The 24,184-nt window shown below is 39.3% G+C and overlaps 1 protein-coding gene across 1 annotated transcript in view; it reads right to left on the bottom strand.

Moving 5' to 3' along the window:
- Positions 1–24,184, bottom strand: part of NRXN3 (neurexin 3) — a 1,627,094-nt gene that overhangs the window by 877,798 nt on the left and 725,112 nt on the right. The window contains exons 10-11 of the mRNA XM_064486155.1: positions 19,550–19,753; positions 13,504–13,530 (exon numbers count right to left, since the gene is read on the bottom strand). Coding sequence (XP_064342225.1) covers positions 13,504–13,530; positions 19,550–19,753 — 231 coding nt within the window. The remainder of the gene's footprint in view (positions 1–13,503; positions 13,531–19,549; positions 19,754–24,184) is intronic.

Below are 24,184 nucleotides of genomic sequence, written 5' to 3'. Positions count from 1 at the left end.
TACTACCAATGGCTGAGAGAAGCCCCTCAGGGCCAAGAGCTAGTGAGTGACAGGGCAGGTGCACCTGAGCCTACAAGTTCTGTTCTTCCCGCCACGTAACGCTGCCCCACCCCCATGCTGTTGTTGTTGGTTTTTGTTTTATTTTTCTGCTCTGAGTAATATTCCTCATTCTCCTTAGGATCACTCTGAAGCTTACAGAGGCCTATAAAAACAGTACAAGAAAGAGCAGAGATTTCTGTCCAGGGTAGCTGAGAGATAAAACCTACACAACTTGACATGCACAGAACAATACTTCAGCAAAGTAATCTGTGCTTTAAATGTTTCTTTGAACGACCATTTAGGCAAAAGAAGAATCAGATCGCTCTGAAATCATATTAAATGTTATCCCTCATATTAAATGTCAGCCTTCTAACATCGTAATATTTAGTAAGGATTTCTAGAAACATATTTTTTCTTTAGGAATTGGACAAAAATCCTTATCATTATAATCTGTGGTTACTTTCATTGGATCTGCTGAGATATCCGTCTTCATAAATACAGAACATGTTTCCTCTTACTGAGAAATCTATTCATCCATGGAGATTTCTCTTGTCATCAAAAGTTTCAAGTCATTAGGCTTATTGAATTATTAATTCAATAAATGTGCATTAATGCCAACTGTAAATCTGGCACTGTGCTAGATGTGAAGATATAATGATAAATAGGACAGTTTCCCAAACTGGGAAATCCAGAGATTGGTCCAGGGGATACACACGCAAGCAAACGAAGTAATGCAAATGTGATGAGTGCTCCAAAAGATGTGCATTCAGGGTGCTCTGGGACTTCAGAGGTGAAGAAACCTAGACACGTCTGGGGTAGAAAGGAAGGCTTCACATGAGTGGTGACCTCTGAGTCGTCATGAAGGATGAGCAGCAGTTGCCCAGGGAGATACAGAGAGAAATGGTATACGGTGCATAATATAAAGCATGGAGGCAGGAACAGAAGTGTAAGAGAGCTTGGGAATTCAGGTAACCACAATCTGCTGGCTGAGACTGAAGCACCGGAGACAATGAGAGGAGACAAAAGACAGGGACGCCAGCTGAGCATCAAGCACGGGGAGGATGACTCGGCACTGACCGGTCACGGCATTCCAACACCACCCTCTTCTCAGTCATCTCTGTGAGGATTCCTTATTCATCCTCTATGCATCTCCAAATGCCAAGTACCTTCCAGTCACAGAAGTCAGCAGTGCCTTAGAGACTAGTTACAAACAAGAATGGGACACTAATATGCCTCTAAGGCTGAATGGAGGAAGCTTGACTCTGGAAAGGCCAAGGTTACAGAAAGACAAGCTAAAGAAATAGGATTTACTAGTGACTAGACTCAGCGTCTTTCCTGGGGACCACCAGCCCTTGTCCTGGAGTGGTGGACTGCATTCATTTGAGCATCAACATTTCAGCTTTGGAGCACAAGAGGCAATAAATACGTGTTGTGGTAAGGAGCACGGCTTTGGGATCAGATAGACTGAATCACATACACTGAATCTGAGGCCAGGCAAAGCGTTTCACGTGACTAAGTCTCATTTCTGAAATGAGGATAATATCTGCCTTGTAAGACTAGGGTGAAGATGAAACAAGATCATGCAAGTGAACTGCTCATCTCAGTGCCTGCCGTGCACAAAACACTCCATCTTGGCCATAATTTTTACTGTAACTAGTAGCCATCTGTGAAGTTGGTCACTTTAAACAACAATAGCAAAGGTTTTGTAAATTATAATTGCAAATGTCCTTGTATATGGACTTAGCATCCATTTTTGCTGTAACAAAGGAGGAAAAAGGTTCAAAGGAAATATGCAGGGGGGAAAAATGGGGTAGTTTTTTCACTTAGTGTCCTATTTTCATGCCTTCGAAATGTCAAACGTGAGGTTCTCATTCCACCATGCAGGGTGTGGATAAACTCAGTCATGGGCAGGCACCTGGGCACTTAGGTGCCAGAATACCTACCATTTCTATTTCTGACAATCAGTAAGGTTTTTTTAATTGGTTCTTTATCAGAAAGGGAGTTTGCTTGTAAATAACAATCAGTGACTCAAACAGCGAAGTTAAACGCTCCAACCACTGACAGCTAGACAGTGTGACTTTAATGTCGACTATCAATTTCTTCTTACAAGGAGATGGCACTTCTTCTCTAGCCATCCCCTAGCCCAGTGACTTCATCTTATTGTTTTTATCCATCTTCTGCTGTGTTCTCTTTTTCTTGGTGAGATTGGAAAGACACAGAATTTCTCTACAACGATAAAGCACCTTCCTCTTCTGCTGCTCCAGTACGAGTACTCATGTGTGCCCTTCCTCTTGGTCTCTGCCTGTCCTGCACGCCCGTTGTTGCCACTTGCTGCATCGGCTCCTTTCCTGCCTCTGTTTCCGCTGCTCTCACCACCCTCCTCCCGTGAGCACCCTCCTCTAGGTCGGTGGGGTAGTTCCTTCCCCTCTAGTTCTGAGGAGGGGAGCAAGGAAAAGAGCTTCCTGACAGACTCACAGGAAAACCAACTCACAGAAAATAGACCTTCCTCTCTCCAGGTTGAGCATTTCTTATTTCCTTACCTTTATTTTCTCAGGAACAGAGGACTAGCCCTCTGTTTCTTGCTTTAGATTTTATCCCACCCACACCTGTGCACAACACCAACTTCATTTCTCTGTCATCTCCTAGACTTCAGAACTAAATTTCATTCTATTCATAATGCTGTTCATCAAACAACCAAGAGTTTAGGTCATAATATCCTCCCTAATTTGGTACCTTTGCAGTGGCCCTCACCCCCAGTTTTTTAAAAGTAATTCCAAAAAAAAAAATAGTGTCCTGTGTCATCATTAAAAGATGACTTAACTTAGGTGACAAATAGTGGTCATTTGATGAAGAATCAGAAAATGAAATTTATGAAGCTTCCTGCCGGCCACTAACCACCCTGAGACCTTATGCGGTGCACCTGCCTTTCACAAGCCTTGGCTTCCCAACTTGTAACATGTCGGTATTTAAACATGTGGCCCCAACCAGGCCTATTGGGAGCATCCTGAGTCATAACCATTCGAAGACTCTGCTTCAGGGGATGTGACCTCTATTACATTTTGTCTCTCTTTTGGAGCACATACGCCTTTTAACACTTTTCTATTGCAATATAGTGTCAGCCATTATGAGTCTTCAGGAAGACTTAGATGATAAACACCACACCTCTTGCTTCCACAAGGCATTGGGGATAACAGCAAAATTGTTTTGTATACAGTTATTACGTAATCAGATTTACTCTGAAACAACTTCATTTTTAGAAGGAAAATGTACGCATCCCCTATAAGGTTTATTTCCCTAACTTCTAATAAACTCTTGGTGAGAAAGCCTTGTGATTTCAGTCACTTAATCAATACATCAGCCAGAAGATTACTCCATTTCTTTTAGAAGCAACATCCCCTAGTCTCTAAGTTTTCTTCTCAAAATTGATTCTAAAATTGAGAAAAACTGTTTGCTGAGATGCTCTAAATCAGTAGGGAGATCTGAACTTTATGGTTAATTGTTCCAGAAGTTTCATAATTCAATTGCTAATCTTCTCCTAAATAACATAAGTGAAACCCACCTACCTACACACACACACACACACACACACACACACACACACACACACACACACACACACACACACACACAATGAAAGAGAAGTACATTCATTAATGCATTTATCTGGTCATCAAACAGGAATAGAGTTTGGCTGATAATGCTAGTTAATTGCCAAATGGTTACCACACATCCTTCACCTCATTGATAAAGTGATCCTTCCTAATTTTCAAAATATAAACTGTGCCTAGCACTAAAATTTATTGAACTTGTCACCTTGTAAATCTTACTGTGGCAATTAGACAAATAAAATGGATCAGAGGATAAAGAAACATTTTCAAAAAGTAGAAGGAAAAACAGAAAACACCGTTTACACTCAGAACTGCAGCACCTGAAACGTCGGCTGTTGACAGCTTGTACGGCTCTAAGCCAGTGGTCAGACGATGGAGGACCAGCCAAAACAAAAAAGGGAAATAAGGAAAAAGGCCTGGCAAAGTAGACTGGCGTTCGGGGCCTCAACACAAGGAATATACACACATTGTGAAAAAAATCAAACTATCATGTTGGATGGAACACTGAAACGAACCATCACTGAATAAAATCTATGAGAAACTCATCTGGATTTTAACCATACATGCATCTGAGTTCCAATTTCTCTAAGAGAAACAGAAAATGGGGGAAGGTGGGGGTGTGCCTAGACTATGAGGATTCCTTCTACATTTTCCTTGGAAATCTGCAGTATAAATCCCTAAAGTTGACATCAACACCTGGAACCCAGTTAACTCTCAGTAAATGTTCATGGAAGATGACGATGAAGAATGAGGAGGAGTGACAACATGTAACATTTACTGATACACATTCATTTTCCTTCATGAAGTTTTTCTGACTCCAACCAAAACCTAGCCAAATTGGACTTCATAAAAATCTTCATTTTCTGAAATCTCTTGTTTTATAGAGAAAATAATATATATTTTTTTCAGATTATTAGGGATAAGAGAACAAACTCACTAAAGAGTGCTAATATTCTTCCTTTTAGAATAACAACAAAACAGAAAGTTGTAGTTTACATTTGGGAGCTCATATCTCTGTATCAATTCCTAAGAGAACTTGTATAAATAATAAATTAAGGTAGATGAGTGGGTACAGTTCATTCCCTCAGTGACTTAATTATGAGTATGTACTCTATCCAAGGTAGCTTCAGGTCATGAAAATCCTACAGCAGCCAGGTCAACATGAAAATGTCAGGCTATGCTGATATATCCTAGTATGTGTGTACACATCTCCAAACTACGTATTCTGATTTAACACAATTAACTACAGTGGCTTGAACTGTGATTGGTAAACAGTTCTAGGAGTATATGTATTGCCACTCTTGCCTGACAGTACACAATAAATCATTCTTAAGTTGGCAAGGTGTTTCCTTATTTTTAGGATGTTAAGATAGAGAAATTTTATTCCTTTATTTAGCAATCCTTTCTAGAATTCAATAACGCTATCAACTTCGTTTATATCTATATACTTGTGAGGTCTTGTGTTTTTAACTTCTTATTTTGTTTTCTGTCTACATTGTTATTTCCTCTGCTTCTTCCTTTGATGAGACAAAACACTCTCTCCTTGGGAAGCCACTTATTAATAATTTATTCTTCAATCTCACTTCCATCTACTCTTTAATTGGGTGCTTGCTCCCCATCCCTTTATCCTTTCTAAAACCCAAAGGAATTACACATGCTAAAACACCTTTCTGAGTGGACTTTTCCATACCAGGAGCCCACTGTACACAAGAGAAGCAAACCAAAAGGTGATGAGATTTGCATGCTAGACCCAGGGATCATTTTGAAATCAGAGAAAAAGTGGTCTTAGCTAAAGCCACTGAAGAAGTTTCTTTTTCTGTTTGTGTCTCTTTTAACTTGTTCTCAAAGGACATTTCCAGAAGTTGGGAGTGGATGGCACTGCATTTCTAACTGCTAACTAGTCATTAATTTTCTACTTCTCTGGGCATCACGTATGGATCTGAAAATGCCTGAACCTCCGGCCTTTGTAAGGCATATGTGAAATTTTAATATCCCAAAGGTACTTGTGTGAGTCTCTAAACATACTGACATGCTGTGCTTCAACAAACTGGCTAAAGCCAAAATACAAGATCTCCTGAAAAGAGGATGACTAACTTTTCTCCTCTTGGTGAACTAGCCCTCCTTTCTCACAATGGTCTAAATGAACTTGATGACTTTTAAAGCTATAACAGGAATGTGCCAACGAAACCAGACAGTAATGTTCTTAGCTAGAAATCCGTATCCTTGCTGCAAAAACTCTTATTTCTCTGACTCTATTTTATTTTTGTTCCTGTTTAAATTATACAAAATTGGTATGAGAAGAAATTAGAGCCACAAATATAATGATATCATCAAATCAGATCTGTGCATTTTAAAGATAATATTTTCATTTGAGAACACTATGAAGCTTTTACTAAAATGATACCAGTGTCCCAAAGACAAACATAGAAGAACTCATGAAGTCAAAATATTTTCATTAGCTCTGGGTTGACATCAAGAATTTGTTTATCATAATGCACTGAGGGAAAAAAAAAAAAAAACCCAACATGATGGTCCCATGAACACTCTTATTAGTAATGTTACTGATGCAGAATCCAGTGCATCTCCGATGGCCTTGAAAAGCGTTTACTATTGCCCTGGGTAATTGGCTGAGGAAAATAGGGATGCTCATTTTACAGGCATCTATTAAGCTACCAAAAATGATTTTAGGTATATATATAGTTATCCATTCTTGAACAAAAGCAGCTCTCAAAGATCATGTTTTCAGTTGTAATACTCTAACAGTAGTAGTCATCCTCGCCATCACCAAAATCATCATCATCATCATCATCATCATCTCCACACATATAGCATGTGCTATGTTCTAGGCTCCTTTTTTCACTCAAAGTGGTAGGTACCATAATTATGCCCATTTTAATATACAACAGATAAACAACAAGGTCTTACTATTGAGCACAGGGAACTATATTTGATATATTGTAATAACCCATAATGATAAAGAATATGAAAAAGAATATATATGCACAACTGAATCCATATGCTGTACACCAGAAACTAACACAACATTGTAAATGAACTATACTTCAATTAAAAAAAATTAAAAGTATAATTATGCCAATTTTACAACTGAGGAAACTGGGGGTTAAAGTAAATTGTCCAAAGATGCATGGCTCATTAGTGGTATAGAAAAGGTTGAACCCAGGCTATTTGGCTCCAGAATCCTTTTTGGTTTTTGTAATTGAACTTAAATGCCTCTCTCTGCTGGGATTCCAACTTAAATAAGCAGGAGTATAGGAGGAAAATAACATAAAATTACTGTAACATATTGCCACTTTTCTACCCTGTTTACTAAAAAAAAGACTGAAATGCTTTATGAAATGCTGCTATAGCAGATTCCTATTAAAATATTTCTGGTGTAAGTGGTCACCAAAGTTTTGAATGACAGTGGTCCCTGCGTATACCTGAAGAAGTGGAAGGAAGGAAGGGAAAGATCTCTGAGAGGCAGTGGGCTCTTGTTTGAACATGTGACAGCAACATTTTGCAAAGTTATTTGGAGAACATGAATAAAAAGCTTGATAATACAAATGTGTTTGTTTAGCAAGGGTGAGGAGAAACAAACGTTCATATATTGTCTACAGGAAAGCAGAGGGTAGTGAAACTTGTCAGTATCTATCAGCATTTGGAATGCACTTATCTGTTGACCTACCAATTCTACTTTAAGCAATTTAACCAATAGATATTGCTCTACATGCATGCAAAGATTAGTGAACAAAAATATACATTTTCTTACTTTTAGTAGTAGTAAAAAAAATGGAGAAAAATCTAAATGTGTATCAGTCGGGTAGTGATTTAATTAAACAGAATACCTCCATGAAATGCAATAGTATGTGACTATTATAATACAGACGTATGTATATGTATAACTGAATCACTCTGCAGTACATATGAAACTAATATAGCAAATCAACTACACCTCAATAAAAAATCAGAATTAAAAAAGAAAAAAAAAGAATAAAGTAGATCTTTATGTTTTTATATGGACTAATTCCTAAGATACTTTGTGAGAAAAAGGCAAGATTCAGAAGAATGTGTTAACCTCATATCAAGAAGAAGGAAGAAAAAGCAGAGGGGAAAATACAGTTATAACTATGGTGTATACTCATAAATTCCCTCTGAAAGAATATTTAAAAGGCTGATAATTTGGGTTGCCTCTGAGGAAGAGAATTTAGGGATGAGAATCATGGATAAGAGGGAGAATTTTTGCAACTTTGCCTTTGTCCCCTGTACAATTTTAAAACTATTTTAAAATAAAATTAGTCTGAATTAATATTTATGGAGAGTTTAATATTAAGTATTTAGGAAGCATCCTATTGTACTCAACTCTGCCTATTATTAATACTATTAATAAACTTTCATGTGAGATGTTTTATAAGAAACAGAAAACATTCCAAAAAGAAACAAAATTATGTTACCTTTTAAAAATCAGGTTTTGATAAAAGTTGAGAACAGTGTAATCATTTAGTACAGAAATAGAAAGTCCCAGGTGTGATGTTGATAGCATGATAGATAATTCTACATTATTATATACAAGAGCTGCTTTGCGATTTTTCCATCTCCACTAAAATTCTCCTAAGAGAAGTGGGATGGTCAGGTTGACAGCAATGGTGACCCAAATCCTGGAATGGGTACCAAAGAGGTTTTACAGTTTCCCTGGGAAGACATCCAATAGTGAAGAAGTCAGCCTTCCTGGTTGACCACAGGTAAGTGTTTCTGAGTTAAAGGGATAAGCTCAACAAATCAGCTCTGGGATTTCTAGATAAACTAGGCTTAAAGATGACATCACTTATTCTGGTACCATAGAGAGGGAAGACAGAGAAAAACAAGAAAATCAGAAGTCTAGCATAATAAACTGTAGTTCACCACGCTATTCCTAAATTAAGCAAGAACCACCCACACACCCTGCTGACTTTGCCCAGACACTAGCGTTGAGTATGCTTGGAAACCAAAGGTAGAGAAGCCAAGGCAAAAGGCAAAAACAGGCACTAGGCAGGCAGGTGCAAGAGAAGGAATATTTAGTAAATACTAGTAGCCTTCAGAGGTATGACTTGGAGATATCATATCTTTGTGATGTTATGTTCATGCAGCTCTTATATTATCATGCATCTCCATGGTTCAACGGTAACAGAGTCTGGGGGAAGTGGACAAGATTATAAAAGCTGTTCTCTGACACAAATGACTGCATCATGGCACTTCAGTGTTTTAAGGTCAGTATACTTTTGTATGACACTCTATTTCCTTTCTCCTCGATGTCGAAGAAAAAAATTAACCTTGTCACATATCAGTTAGTAAGGCTTCAAGTTCAAGGTAACTGGGGAGAGGTCTACCTAAACCTAAATCATCAGGCACATACACAAAGCTCACGATTTCATCATAATTTCCATGTGATATATACACTCCTTTCTAGAAAGATTGAAAAAATTGGCCACCACACAGAAGAATTAGCCTTTGAGAGAGAAAGATTGGAAAAAAAAAAACAAACAGAGGGGATTCGGTATTCATTAATGTGTGTTCACTATATTCATTCATGCTATACTCATATTTAATTGATGTGAGTTTGCTGTATTCATTCATACTGCACACGGCTTACAAGGGAGAGAATGAAGGAGGGACTAGGAAATCATAGCGTAGAGTGACGGTCAGACAGGGTAAAAGACAACAAGCCATTTTACAGACTCTCCTTTGCACGAACACCCATGAGAGCAACAGGAAGTCCATACCTGTTTTCAGAGCCGCCATGTCTCTCAGGCCTTGGCAGCCTCATGGAACCAGAACCACAGAATGGGTGATTTCCTCCAGGAGTTCTCCAGAAAGAAGCCCTGTTTTCTTTAGCAGTGCCCCAGGTTACCCTGGAGTCCAATCCACCATGATGACTGCCAACTCTGTTGCTCTTTTGCAATGTTAAAGTCAGTTCTAAGCTGGAAATTTCCTTACTATGTATTTTTAAACATCCCTGCCAGATGACTCAAACCCAGCAAGGTCCCAGATTCACCCAAAGACTGTGATTGGCACACTCACTAATAAATGTTTGGTGATAAGAGGCAGAGAAGAGTTTGTGGTGTGGTCTTCTGGAGGATCTGGAAAGTAGGGATAGTAAGATTGGGAAGGAGTAATGGTAAGCATATCATTGATATTATAGGGAAAGACAAAGTGCTGGAAAAGAGAAGGTAAGAAAGGGAGAGAGGCAGAGAAGCTGATGAGAAAATTGCTTCTGCTTCTTGGAAACCCTCATCACAGAGATGGACCTCAAGTCCTGACAGAGAGCCAGCCAACAAAGCTGAAAGGAAAGGCTTTTGTCTCAAGATCAGTGGCCTCTATCACGTCCAGCTGCTTTCCCTCCACACTGGAAGATGGTCCTTCTTTTTCATGTCCTTCTCTCCATTAAAAAGAAGTTCACTCAAATCTTTGGAAATAGCCATTTTCCAGAACGAACAATATTTTGAGCCAGATGAATAAGAAAAAAAGAAAAAGAAGAAGAATAGAGGATGCCTTCAGTATTTTACCTGACTGACTTTCCACAGGACAAGCATTCTAAAAAAGAATTTCTGGGAAAGTTCATAAACTTGCATTCAAACTTGGTAAAGCTGAATTCAGGATGTCTCTTCAAGGGAAAATAAACAGCTTTGTTTTGAAGCTCAAGGAATCCCACCCTATGACTGCTGTTGGGACAGCAGCTGGAGACAAAGCTCAGGAGCAAGAGGAAACCCTCTCCCTGTCACACTCCCAGCCTGCAAAGCAATGTTATTTCTTACACTCTCACAGTGAAAAATTGTGTAAGAGACAGGATCTGCACACCTGTTACAGAAATGACTTGAGATTCTGTAACAGGTCGAACTATGAACTCTGATATTATGTTCATAAGAAGAGGGGGTTAAACGTTCTAACCACCTGTATCTGTTTTAGCTCCTAATTTAGTTGTACAGTCTTCTCAAATGTTTCCACACAAGTGCCAACAATGCCAGGGATGGAAGAGAGAAGATACACAATATAAATGACACATCTTTCGATTGTTATGTTTTTTCTTAAAACGTAGGAATAAGGTTTATATATTAAATAAGGTTCATGTTTATTTGCATTCTTCTGCATAATATAACACTTTGCTTTCAATTCAAGTTTTTGCTCCAAATCAACAATTAAAACCAGCTTTGGGAAAATGTATCACACTTACTTTGTGACTCTCCCTTACCCTGGGTACACATCTACATCCCTCAGCACTAAAGGTCTTAGATTAGTTTGAAAAATTGGGCTTTTGTTTTGTTTCTGTTCGATCCCTATACAACTAGTGGGCACGATGTATTTTTTCTCTGATACTTTCACCAAAATTAACTCCCTTGAAATGTTAAAGTTTATCATGATAATTCAAAATTGATTTTTAAAATCCAGACTTGGCTCTTTACCTATATATTGATTTAAACCAGTTACACTCTATCTATACTGTGATCAAAGTTGCAAACACATCTGTGCTGTGTGCATTTCCTCTCAATGCTACTTCTGATGGCTCTGAACAGAAAATGTTTCATCAGGCTTAGAAAAGCTGCTGGCATCTGTGTCCCGAAGAGTCACTGTCTTCCCAGGAGAAAGAATTCAGGAACATGTCTTATGATGACTCTCCATAGCTGATCAGATGGAATTTATGGAATTAGATAAAGTGTGGGCAGAGCACTAAGCAGGTCCTGATATCCTGGTCAAATAAAGCCCTCAGTTCTCTGTTCTGTAAATAAGTCTCTGAAGCCAGAAGATGCCAGATTCAACTTTGGATGAGGCTTTCCACCTTCACACTCAGCTTCCATCTTATTTCCTTCCGGAAACTCATGTAAAAGAGGAAGTTTTCCAGAGATATGCTGTATCTTTTTTAAGAAGCCAGACACAAATGGCTGTATGTTATATGATTTAATTCACATGAAATGTCCAGAAAAGGCAAATTTATAGAGATAAAAGCAGATCAGCAGCTGTCTGGGGCTATGGGTCCTTAACTGCAAAATGACCTAAGAGAAATCTGAGGGGTGATGGAAATGTTCTAAAATGTGATTGTAATGATATTTGGACAACTCTATAAATTTAATAAAAATCATTGATTTGTAGGCTTACCATGGATGAATTTCATGTTATGGAAATTATATCTCAATAAAGCTGCTTAAAGAAATAGAAAATGCCAGTCTTCAGAGAGAAAGGATGTTTCAATTAGGCTTGTAATGATCTAACTATCATGAGAAATTTCTGGCTAATTAGAAGGGTTTAAACACAGCAAAATAGGACATGGCTTAAATTAACTGAAAGTGATGCCAAGACAAGCAGAAAGCACTCTACTTCAGCAAGTGGTTGTTTATATTGATTTTTTTACATTTCTTTTTGTTGTTATTGTTAATTTACATGGAACATTTCCCCCTAGAAGTGGATTTGGGGCTTTATTAGTTTGCCGTCCTGATAATATATCTCCCAAGAAAGAAGGTTACACCAGCTAACACCTTTAAAAATGTTTAAAGGAAGGAATAAACAAGTAAAAGAAATGTGTAAGTTAGATCATTTCCTTTTCTGAGCTTCTTCCTACAGAAGGACCCTAGCAAGAAAGGAAGCAAAAAATGAGGAGATGCTACTGAGAATGGCATGTGTTAGATGCTCAGTCAATCCAATTCTGTCTTCCTGACCCACAGGAGGACTGTGTTTCCTGGCTTCCTTTTGGTTTCAGATGGAACCATACCTGACAAAATATGGGCAAAAGTGATGTATGGCATTTTTAGGCAAGGCAATAAAACATACTGCATAACTATCCAAGCTTCCTCTCTCTGCCCTATGGATACAACTGGAAGTGAAGAACTCCAAGGTTGGTGAGCCCAGCTGATGGAAGAAGCCTAGACGCCTGAAATACTTCTTTGAAGAGAGCTGCCCAACTGGCACTGGACTCTGCCTGCATAAGAAAGAAACCTTATTTGCTGAGCTGTTGAAATGTTGGAATTGTCTTGTAGCTAATTACCCGAAACAACTACCCTCATTGCTTAATCGATTGTTACTGAATTGCCTTAACTACTAGAGTACACTATAGGACTCAAAGTACATTTCTTCCTTTCTTCCTTTTATCACTTATTCTTTTCCTCGTGCCCAACCTTCCCCTTCCTCTTCTTATTCCCCTACTTCATGACCCCAGTTAACATGCATCTCTGAGACAGAGGAAGTAATGTGTGAGTAGTATTCAGCCTGTGCCTCATTAAGACCCTTCTTCAAGAACTAGAATTTTTGAATGAAATAAAGTAAAAATAATAACCTGCCTTTATTTATTCAGAAGAGCTAGAATGTGTCAAGTCTTTGGTTAAAATGCTGCATTATTATCAAGTGCAATGCTTTGCCTACCCTCCTTAAAAAAAAACAAAACAACACCCTACAGCGATAAATGCCAGGGAAGAAATGTCAGAGTTGGCAGCCACCTTGTGGGTCAAAAACTTTGTTTTTATTTTCTGAAGCTTTTGGTAGTGGAGAAGTGCATTCTGGTTGTCCACCCCTGAGAGTTATTTTCCCCAAACAACAAATTACCATTTCAATTCATTTACAAGCTATTTTCATTATCCAGGTGCCCTTTCCTCCTTTTCTGCATATAGAGCAAAACCAAGGAAAGAAGCGAGGATCTGCCTCAATTGAGAAACCACACCCCAGGCCACACTCAGCCCGTCACCATCGCCCCAGCCCTTCAGCTTGTCAACCCATTTCCCCCCAACTCCATCATCAGAAAATAAAATAATTCAACTAAAAAACAGCTCATAAAACAGTGAACAAAATAAAGTCAGTTTTCTTTTTTAAAGAACAAAATGAAACTTGAGGGAAAACTTACTGGAGTTACAGTTTATCCTGATACAGTCTAGATGGGGAAAAATAAATGAAAGATGAAATTGCATCCTTCAAGGTAACAGCTGCAGACATCCAAAAACAATCAGTCCACCCTTCCGGGGACAGACACACGCAAGAAATGTGGCCATTTTATATATAAACAGTATGCACAAGTTTAAGGGTGGGTGTATATGTACAGTATATTGTTCAGTAAAGTTGGATACATATATATATACACACACACACATATATATATACACATATGTATAGAGATATATACTGGTATACATATATATCCACAATAGACACCGAGTATGCTGCCTTTTTTTTTCTTTCAAAAAACCTATTCATTTACATAAAGTATTTCAAACCTGGACTTTGAAATGTTAATTTTGTTAAACTTGGAAAATACTGCAAAAATTTCCCCACCAAATGCAGGTTATATTTTGTTTCCCTCTACAATTGGTTTTCTTAAAATTTATCTCTAAAAGTAGCATCAACACAATTTTTTGTTTTAGTATTCCAAATATATATCACCAGTCTGACACATTGTATCATTTAAAAAAAAAAATCTGTCCATGAAGTTTCTCAGTGCAGTATTTAACCCTTTCTCTTTTTCTAAAACCAAACTCCCTCCACCCTCTCTCCTTAGGTCAGGCCCCAGATGCTCTAGAAATTTACATAGGCAGACTTGCCATGATCCTCAGAGGCAAGGAAAGGGTTAACACCACCTGGTCATTTCCTGTCATAAAATGGCCACTTGCAAACAGCTAACCGCACAAACACCCATCCCAGATTTTAGAGAGGTGGGGCCGGGTGTAGGATAAAAGGGGTCGTACGACGTTAACACAATTGACTGGGGTCTTGTCGGTGGTTTCAAAGGCCCCCAGACCAACCCACTCACGGAGCCCACCTCTGTCTTCCTGCCTGAATGCTCAGACTGAACCAAGTGCCTACAGCGTTCGAGGAGAAGGCGAGGCAGGCATGTGGGGAGGAGGTCTCGGGCACCTTTGACACCCTACCTATTTCACTCTGTGAGCCTGCATCTTGAATAGAGGGTAGTCTTCATTTTTATTTATATTTTTGATGGGAAAGAGAGGGAAGACAGGGTGGCTAAGTTTCCAGTGCTGGTCATCAGACAAAGTATCGAGCGCCAGAGATCACAGCACCTGTCCTTTTACTAATATCTGTTTGGAGTCGTGGACACACAGCATAAAGGGTCTTGAGTAGAGTCAATGGATGTTATAGAGGACTAGACAGAACGGTTAGAGAAATGACTCAGGTTAATTGTTAGCAAGCTGCCCAGCTGAACCTAAGTTTTGTTTATGGTAGTGGAAATTTCAATAAGAATTTGTTTAAAGCCAGATGTTAAAAGGAGGAAGTAAAATGATAAAGTTGAAAAGGGAGAAAGTTACTGGAAAAAAAATACAGTTAGAAACTGTGCTCTTCTTCTGCCTAAGGTTAACCCAATAGTTCTGGAGGACTTGTGGAAGATAATGCCACCACCTGAATTTCCCAAAGTAAACCATGATAGGCAAGTGAGAAAGAAACCAGTGGCAAACGACAGGGCAGAGTGAAACTATGTGAATCCAAATAAGAGCATTTATTAACACCCAGTCATTCTGAGGAAGAGGGTGGGAAGCTTATCGGTTCCCCAGAAGAACATCTCTTGAGAAAAATCTGGGTTTGGTTTCGTGCGGTTAGGTTTGTCATGTGTCGTCAACCGCAACAGAAAAGTGGGAGCAAACAGCCCTGGAGCAACTGGTACGATCACCAGACAGAGGAGGCCATGCCCCTGGTGAGGACTGGGGAGGGGAGGGCAGCAGGGAGGGAGAAGTGTGGCCTCAGCTACTGGTGGCACCAGTCATCACCCACAGCTGGAGAAACGCCCCTTCCTGATGTATCCGAGAGAGAGGGGAAACAGGTGTGTGGGCATGCTTCCGAAGGAGGGACAGGGACACAGTGAGCCTAAAGCAACAAACCCAAGAACTATAAACGAGAAGTGGCTTTCTTCTTTGGTTTCCATGCTACTGAGGATTTATTCTTAGTCAAAGACCTGGTCTAGTAGAGATGTTGAGTTGGGCTCGTCCTTCTGGGTTCACCCAAATGGGTCCATAAACTGAATGGTGTCTTTAAACCAATGTGAGGACTTGGAGTTTTCAAGATAACAGATAACTGGCAGGGGCTAAGTCGAGAAGTGAAAAATTATTTTGTTACTTTACTTGAGGAAGAAGTGGTTGCAGAAGAAACATCTACCCTAGTCTCTTGTTCACAGAGTTTGAGACGGTGGTCTTGATAGCGAGGATGCATTTTTTTAATGAAAAACCAATCAGAGATATTGGCCTGGGAAGGCAGTTTCCTTTAGAGATTCAGGAGCAGCCAGAGCTCTCTCTCTGCCTGAGCCTTGGCGTGGCGTTTAAGGGCTGTGTGCGTGTGCGTGTGCGTGTGTGCGCGTGTGCACGCGCGTGTGTGCGTATTGTTCATTCGGTTTAAATCAGTTCTTTGCTTTATTTTAGTAAATAAGGGAGAAATTATTATTTCCCATATTGATGAGTTTTGGGTTGAGCATGGAAGAGGTGAATATTTCTAAGAGTTGTGTGTCTTCAGTGATGCACACAATAAACAGTCCGCTGCCTACAAGCCTCCACCATTGAAGACGGGCTGCCTGCATGGGCCACGGATGAGTCTGTGCCAGTACTGACTGACTTTTCTGCTGTATGGCTCAACTCAAACCAAGCACTAAGAAAAAAGACTCCTGTGCATGTTTAAAAGGTGACCATCATGAAAGCAGTTAGATGTCATTAAGACTGTCACATCATTGATCCACAGTATTGACCTGTGGAGGTAACAGATAACCCATGATGATCTAGTAGTTTAGAAACATGGGTTCTAGTCCCACCTCTGCTCTGAACAGTCACATATGTCTTTCTTTGTTTCACATCTATAAAGCAATCATAAACACACTTTACAGATGTATCTCACAGTGTTACTGTGAGATTAAAGATGAGACTTTTAAAATATTTTAAAATACTGTAATAATAAAAGTTACTACTATATCTTTTAATTCTAAGAGATCAAAATATGATTGGTCAGTGGCCAACCTCACACCTTTTACAAACGTGCCACGGGTGGCAGGACGCTGCTCACGCCTGCTGGTAAACCACAGCTGGTTCTCTTCAGAAAGTAAGGGCCTTGGAAAAGCCCAGTCTCCTGGATATTTAGGAGATACGTTATGTCAGATAAATAGATACTAGCTGGTTATATCATGAGCTGACATGTACGAACAAATTGCAACACATTAGTACATCATTTATGCCTGTGCCAGAAAAGAGACACAACTTACATGGAGCGAGGGAACAAAACGCTCACTTGAAATTAGTTCTTGGGGACTGTGTATGTGAATGCACACTCCACAGGGAGATGTCTTCTACTCTAACCAGGAAAGGGAGAATATGCATTCATGACAAGGAGGAGGGGTGTATTCTGGGCAGGGAGTGGAAGGTGAACCTTCAAACGAGGCATGGGTGTGAGGACTTGTGTAGACACAAGGACAAGGAATTTAAATTCCATTGTCTATGTTGCATTTGCATTTGAAACAAAGTTGAGTAGATTCAAACCAGTAACTGTGGTGAACCATACCCTTCAGGGGAAAAAGAAGTCACTGTGGCTTCTAGAGAAGCAGCGTTCTCTAGGGAGGGACCGACTCTCCTTTGCCTGAGATGCCTCAACTCAGGAGGAGCTGCACTGATGGTGCGCAGAAAAAGGAGCCAGGAGGCAAAAGCAAAGTCTTTTTGGGAAAAAAAAAAAAAAAAAGGACACCTCCCAGATTCCAGTGAGAGTTCAAAATGGAAAAATAATGCTTCTAGGAACGCACACAGGATCTATGACTAACTGTGTGTGTGTGCCCATGTGTGCACATGTGTGCATGTGTGTGAGAGACAGAGTGGGAGAGAATCTGTTCCCCTCTTTCCTCATTCCCTTTTATTCCCTCCGTCCCTCATTTTCCCTTCTAAGATGTGAGACCTGTCACAGTTGGCTTTCTAAAACTTTACAAAACAACATCTCAAAAGGAAAAAAAAACAAGTTGTCCGTTTAAAGGGGGGCCGCATTTCCCCAGGACCCCATGGGCCTGAATCATCCCTATGTCTCTGGCTCTCTTACCTTGAAACTGATGCAGTTAAAGATTGACCCCATCTACTTTTCTGTGAGCTAGTTAGGAGGTTTGGTTTGGGTTTGGGTTTGGGTGGGGTATTTTTGTTTTTTATTTCTTCTGTTGTTTTTCAGAGAAGTTGACAGTTGGCTACTGGTGGTTGGATTTAGCTATACACCCTGATTGGTTTCTTTCAGGTGGGGAGGATGGTGTAGGGAGGGGAGAGGGAGGAGGACAGGGGAATGCCAGCCCCTGCAGGCTGCTCAGTACGCTTTGTTCGCAAGGCTGTTTGCTGTGCGGGCCGCAGGCTTTGGGCCTTTGAAGGGTTGAATACCATCTTTTGATTTACCATGGCTGATGGTGGGGAGGACTGGAAACTCAAGAACACTCACAAAGAACCAGCAAAAGAGAAAAACAAAACCCAAAATAATCAAACACACACGTACACAAACAAAAGGAAAACCAAGAGACACACTGACAATAGAAATCAAATATGGTTGGAAAAGAAAAAGGGCATAGTATTGTAAAAGCTGCAAATTTAGGGAAAAAAGACACAACTAAACAAGCCACTGCTCAAAACAGTCTTCTGAGTCCTAGAGATTTTTAGGGTTGCAGTATAGGCACTTTGCCAGGGTGACCAGTTGACCTGACAGCAGACAAGCCTGGTATGGATTTTAAATCACACCTTCCTACTGAGCTATCTAGGGTTTTTATATCATCTCACATCTCGTGCATTTGTCCATCATGTCTTCTCCATGCCTCTGACAAGCCATTCCACTGACATCTTTACAAAGGAGTTGTACGTCTAAACATATTCTACATACCCAAAGAAATCTAGCTTATAAAGTTTGGACTCAGCTCCATCACTAATCCCATTAATCCTGTCAACAGAGGGCTTTGACTTTTCTACTGAGTAGCAACAGCAGAAATAGGTGGGGTTTTTTTCCCTTCCCAAAACCAAGAGGTTCCCATTCTCCACAGAAGATTGGTTAGAATTCAGTCAAGAAAGTCAGCAGCCCGAGAGAATGTGAGGTCATAAAAGAGCAATTTCCAAAATATCCGTTACAGGGAGGGAATTACAGTGGAAGAACGGGTCTTCTCTCCATAAAGCTACAAATTTGAAATTGTCACAATTTTTCAACAATAAGGAAGTACAGATATGTATTACATGAGGAGAACAGAGTAACAGTGTGACATAATAATCATTACAAAAAGGGCTGCTGAATGATGGGCAGGAATGTCAGGAAGGAGGAAAGGGATACTGTCAGGAGCTGTAAAGTCCTTCCACGTGTCACTGACTAAACTGATAGAATTTTTTCTCCCAAGGGACAACAGAAACAATGTGACTTATACTCCCCACGAGGAGAGAGTATAAGGAGGCACCAGTGTCATCAAGGCCGCCAGAATTCCCCACATGAACAGTCCTTGCAGAGCCAGAAACAATGCATTTCTCATCCAACTCACATGGCTTCGTTCTCTCCAACACCACCCTCCCATTTTGCTTCCATCTCCTGCCCTGCCCCTGCCCTCTGCTTCGACTGTTTTGAGTGGTGACCAAGGAGTTGGACTTAATGGGAATGTGACTGATCAAAAGATGGACCAAAGTAGCGTGTTTTACACAAAGCTAAACGGTTCCAAAAAACCAAGAAAGGAAACTTAGAAAACAAATCTTCTAGTAAAGAAACCACCACTGTCAGAAACCAGAAATTGACATCAAAACCTCATGCAGAAACAAGGAGAAGGTGTTTGTTGCTGTTGGGTTTTATCCTTGGTCTATTAAACAAGAGGTGAGCAGCTAACTTTCAAGAAACAAACAAAGAATCCAATCAAACCAATAAAAATCAGAAAAGAAAGGGAAGACAAGCCCAAACAGAGTGGCAGAGGGTACTCCATACGATACCTAAGTTAACCATGAGCTTGACGCGTCCCCCATCCAGCTCCAGACGCAAGGTGTCAGCAGAGTCCCTGGAGGTAGTAGCCACCAGCAGCCCGTAAGCCCGCTGGGACATGAAGCGGAAGGACACGTCCTCGGCCTCGGTGTGCATGACCATGGGCATGATGACCTTCATGTACATGCTGCCGTCGTAGCTCAAGATGGATGCCTCTGCAAGGAAGAGAGGAGAGGGTCGTTAGGATGAGGATGCCAGAGTTTGCCTTTGCTTCCAGGGTAAGCAGAATCGGATGGAGAGGGCACCAAATCTGTAGACAGGTGACCTGTGTTTGCTAGACCTCCATCGCCACTTTTAAGCTATGAGATCTTCAGCAGACTCCTTAAACTCTGCGGTTGTAGTTCCTCATTTGCAAAAGGCCTATGATGGCACTAGTCCCGTGTTCACAAACTTGTCAAAGGTACCAAATGAAATAATAGGCATGAAGGTATTTGGCAAAAGTTAAAATGCCCTCATGAACAGTAGTGCTTATAATTCCGTATGCTGTAGATACAACAGAACAAAAGACTCTACACAAAACTTGAGTCCTGTTGTTTCATGAAGAATAAGAGGAAAGCAGCTTACAACCACCGCAGCCAAGAGAATAGTTCTATAAAAGTGCTCTGAGATTAGAATAAAATGAACGGACTTCGGTAGATACTGGGAAGTAAATGAATGGTCTTAGATTTCGAGGTACCACAATATGCTTATCTGTCATACTGTGTACCAGGCACTCTCCTAGGTGTTAAGGATCTAACAGTGAACAAAAGAGACAAACATCTTCCATCCTCCTGTGTAAAAGGAATAGGAACAGGGAGGCACCAGGCAGATCACATGGAAGGTTCTCAAAATAGCCTCTGTCATCATCATACCCCCAACCGTATTTACACAACACATAAAAGGTCCATGGAAAACAATATAAATACACCTCTCATGCCTGGGAATCAACCATCACCTGGGTAAAATCCATGACATGCCTATCGTTGTATATTACAATTTGCAAACTCTAAGAGGATCACAAATAAAGGTATGACAGATACAGACACCAACAAATTGAAAAACATATTTTGACGATCTGTTCTTAGATGAGAAGCATAATCTAAATTTAACACATGCTCCAGGTGTGAAAGAAACTTTTTTTTTGGAAAGAAACTTTTTCACTTCCTGAAAGAGCAGAATGCAAAGATCAGTAATGACAGCTAAAATTTATTGAGCACTTACTATTTGCCTGGTGCTTTCTAGGACTTTACATGCATTAAGAAGGCATTTAATCCTCACAAAAACACTGTGAAGAAGACAATATTATTATTATATTTTATAGACACCAGGTCACATGTATGAAAAATGGAAGAGCTGGAAGTTAAACATAGGCAGTTATATTCTCACGGCTGTACATGTAACAGTTCTGCCAAAAGCACCCAAAGTACATCTGTAATGCTTCATGGCAGAGTGTGGTATTCCTGTGTATATTGTGTGTGTGTCTGAGTGTACGTGCACACACACGTGCGCACATATACATGCATGACATTATTTACAGCTGTATATTATTTATGAACATACTGGATTATATAAACACAGATAATATATTTCTAAATAATATATTGTTATATATTCATATGCACGATGCTCTACGTGTTTATGTAAGTATTAACACCATCAATTATCAGTCTGTCCCTTCTACTATAAACACCCACACATATGTATACATTCCTTTTTAAAAGATGTTAGTGTTTCAGTGAGCCATGAAATGGTTGTTTTGATATATTCAACTTAAATAATTCCAAAACTAATGGCCACTGGTATCCCCCTACGTATGTGTAGTGCCAGGACATAGGTAAAAATGAATGCATCTTTATGTCTATCTTGATAGTATCAGAGAATAAATACCAGGCGAGTATGCAGCTGGACACCTAATGGTACAAAACAAAGTGTGTATCTCAGTGTCTGCCTCCGTGTGTATCTTGGTGAGTGTGTTCTATCATTAACATGATATTTTTAAGGGGAGGGTGATGAAACAAAAAGTTCAATATAGGAATCAGCTAAAACAAAATTTATTCCAGAATGTATATTAATTTGCTTGAAAGATTTCAAACACGAGGAGTACCATGAATAGAATTCTAATTTGAAGGGAAAATGAATCCAAATAAGTCAAGTCATTCAATCCAAAAATCTATCCGATTGCTGAGTACTGAGAGACCACACCATGGGATGCCCACATGGTGGTACTTACACAGCTCCCCTATTTTGTCCCTCTTTTCCTCCTTTACTACTTCTTTTTGTCCTATGTGACTATTTCCTAGCATATTATTTTAACTCCTTTAATGTTTGTTAACTATATATTTGAGTTACTTTCTTAGTGGTTGGTCTAGGGCTTACAATATACATCTTAATTTATCAGAATCTATTTCATATTTATACTAAATTCCAGCAAAATAGAGAAACTTTACTCTTCCATAGCTCTCTTCTCTTTTTTGTGTTATTGCTGTTATTCAAATGATGTCTATATATGTTTCAAACTCAAAAATACATTGTTAAAATCATTGCTGTATAAAAATTCCTGTCTTTTTAAGAAGAGAAGAAAGGAGAGCTCAAATATATTTATAGAGTTTTTTTTTCTTTAAGTAAGCTTATTATTTACCATCTCTGTCTCTCTTCATTTCTTCTTGTGGATTCAACTTACCATCTGGTGTCATTTCTGTTCTGCAGTGTAGCTTCATTCATTTTTGTTTTATTGTCAAATATATTACAATTCTATATGTAATAGGCCCAACAACACAGTTTTATAGACTGTTTTATGCAATTGCTTTTAAAATCCGTTAAGAGAAGAAAGAAAAAGAAATGTGTAATTATGCTTTTATCATTACCTACACAATTACCTTTATTGGAGCTCTTTGTTTTTTCACATAGACTCAAATTACTGTCTGCTGTCACTTCCTTTCAGCTTGTTTAATAGTTCTAATAAGGCAGGTATACTAGCAATGAATTACCTGTTTTCTGTTCACCTGGATATATTTTTATTTCACTTTCACTTTTGAAAGACAGTTTTGTTGTCTATAGGATTCTTGGTTGATGTTATTTCTGTCAGCACTTTTAATGTCGACTCATTGCCTTTGGCTTCCATTGTTTCTGAACAGACACTGGCTGTTAATCTTATCGTGGGCCCTTGTATGAGATGAGTCACGTTTCTCTTGCTGCTTTCAAGATTTTTCTCTTTCTCTTTGATTTTCAACATTTCTATCATGATGAGTCTAGCTGTGAATAATTTTTTGCATTGATTGTATTTAGAGCTCATTGATATGTACATTAGTGTTTTTCATCAAATTTGGGAAATTTTCAATCATTAATTCATTGAATTTTTTTGTTGTTGTTCTATTCTTTTTCCCAGTACTCCCATCATACATATATTGGTAGACTTAATGATGCCCATATTTATCTGATGCTCTGTTTTTTATCTTCATTCATTTTCTTTCAATTTAGACTGTATAATTTCTATTGATCTATCTTCAAGCTTGCAGATTTTTTCTTCTGCTAACTCAAATTTATTGTTGAACCCCCCCTAGTGAATTTTTCATTTAGATTATTGTATTTTCAAGATAGATAGATAGACAGACAGATAGATATAGATAGATGGGTAAGTAGATTATCTCCAAATGATGGAAATGTTAGAGCTGAAAAGCTGAAATATAAATATATAGATATGATTTTAATCTCTTTATTAATATTCTCTATTTGATAAATCATTGTTATCTTGTTTAATTTTTTAAGCACAATTTCCCTTAATCCTTTGAACATGTTCACAATAGCTTTGGCGTAGTTTGTCTGCTCAGTGCAACATCTGGGCAATTTCTATTGCCTGTATGTGTTCCTGTGTATGGGCCACACTTTCCTTTTTCTTTGTATGCTTCACAATTTTCTCTTGAAAACTGGACATTTTAGATACTAGATAGTAGCAAGTCTGGATACTGCTCTCCCCTCCCCGACTGCCACCAGGGCTACTTCTTTCTATTTGTTCATTTGTTTATTTGTTTAATGACTTGGCTGAACTAATTCCATGACTTATATCTTCCTGGCATTGTGAAGGCTGTGATATCCTTGCTCAAATATTTTTTCCTGTTTTCATCTTTTAGCCTGTCTTCCTAGATGTTGTTCCTGGCTCAGTATAAGCCACTAATTGCTCAATTATTGCACTTAAGCTCCCTTGGTCAGTTAAATTTTACCCTTTATCTGGTGGATCTGTGTGACTTGGAGACTGCTTTCACGGTTGAGGGAGTTTAAGAATTTGCCTGATGTTCAGCCAGGGACTAGTACTTGGAAGTTGCCCCTCCTGTCACTCCTGAGTGGGTGCAGTCTTGGTAATATGCACAGTCCTCCAGCCCACCAAGGATAAATGTGGTTTTAGTTTTAAGCCTGGTTTCCTAGGAATAGCCCCGGACAAAAGTATGTTATTGTTCAGTCAGCTGAGAGGTTACACTTAAGCCCCTTGAGCCAACAGGCTCTTCCCCTTGCTGATGGATGTACATGTAGCTTGGGAATACTCTCAAATCTTCCCCAAGTCCTATTCTAATTAGTCCTGAGAGGGGTTAACCCAGCAAGTGTGCACAACCATC

Source organism: Camelus dromedarius, chromosome 5, assembly GCF_036321535.1.
Source record: "Camelus dromedarius isolate mCamDro1 chromosome 5, mCamDro1.pat, whole genome shotgun sequence".
NCBI lineage: Eukaryota > Metazoa > Chordata > Mammalia > Artiodactyla > Camelidae > Camelus > Camelus dromedarius.
This window is presented reverse-complemented; position numbering and strand designations above follow the sequence as displayed.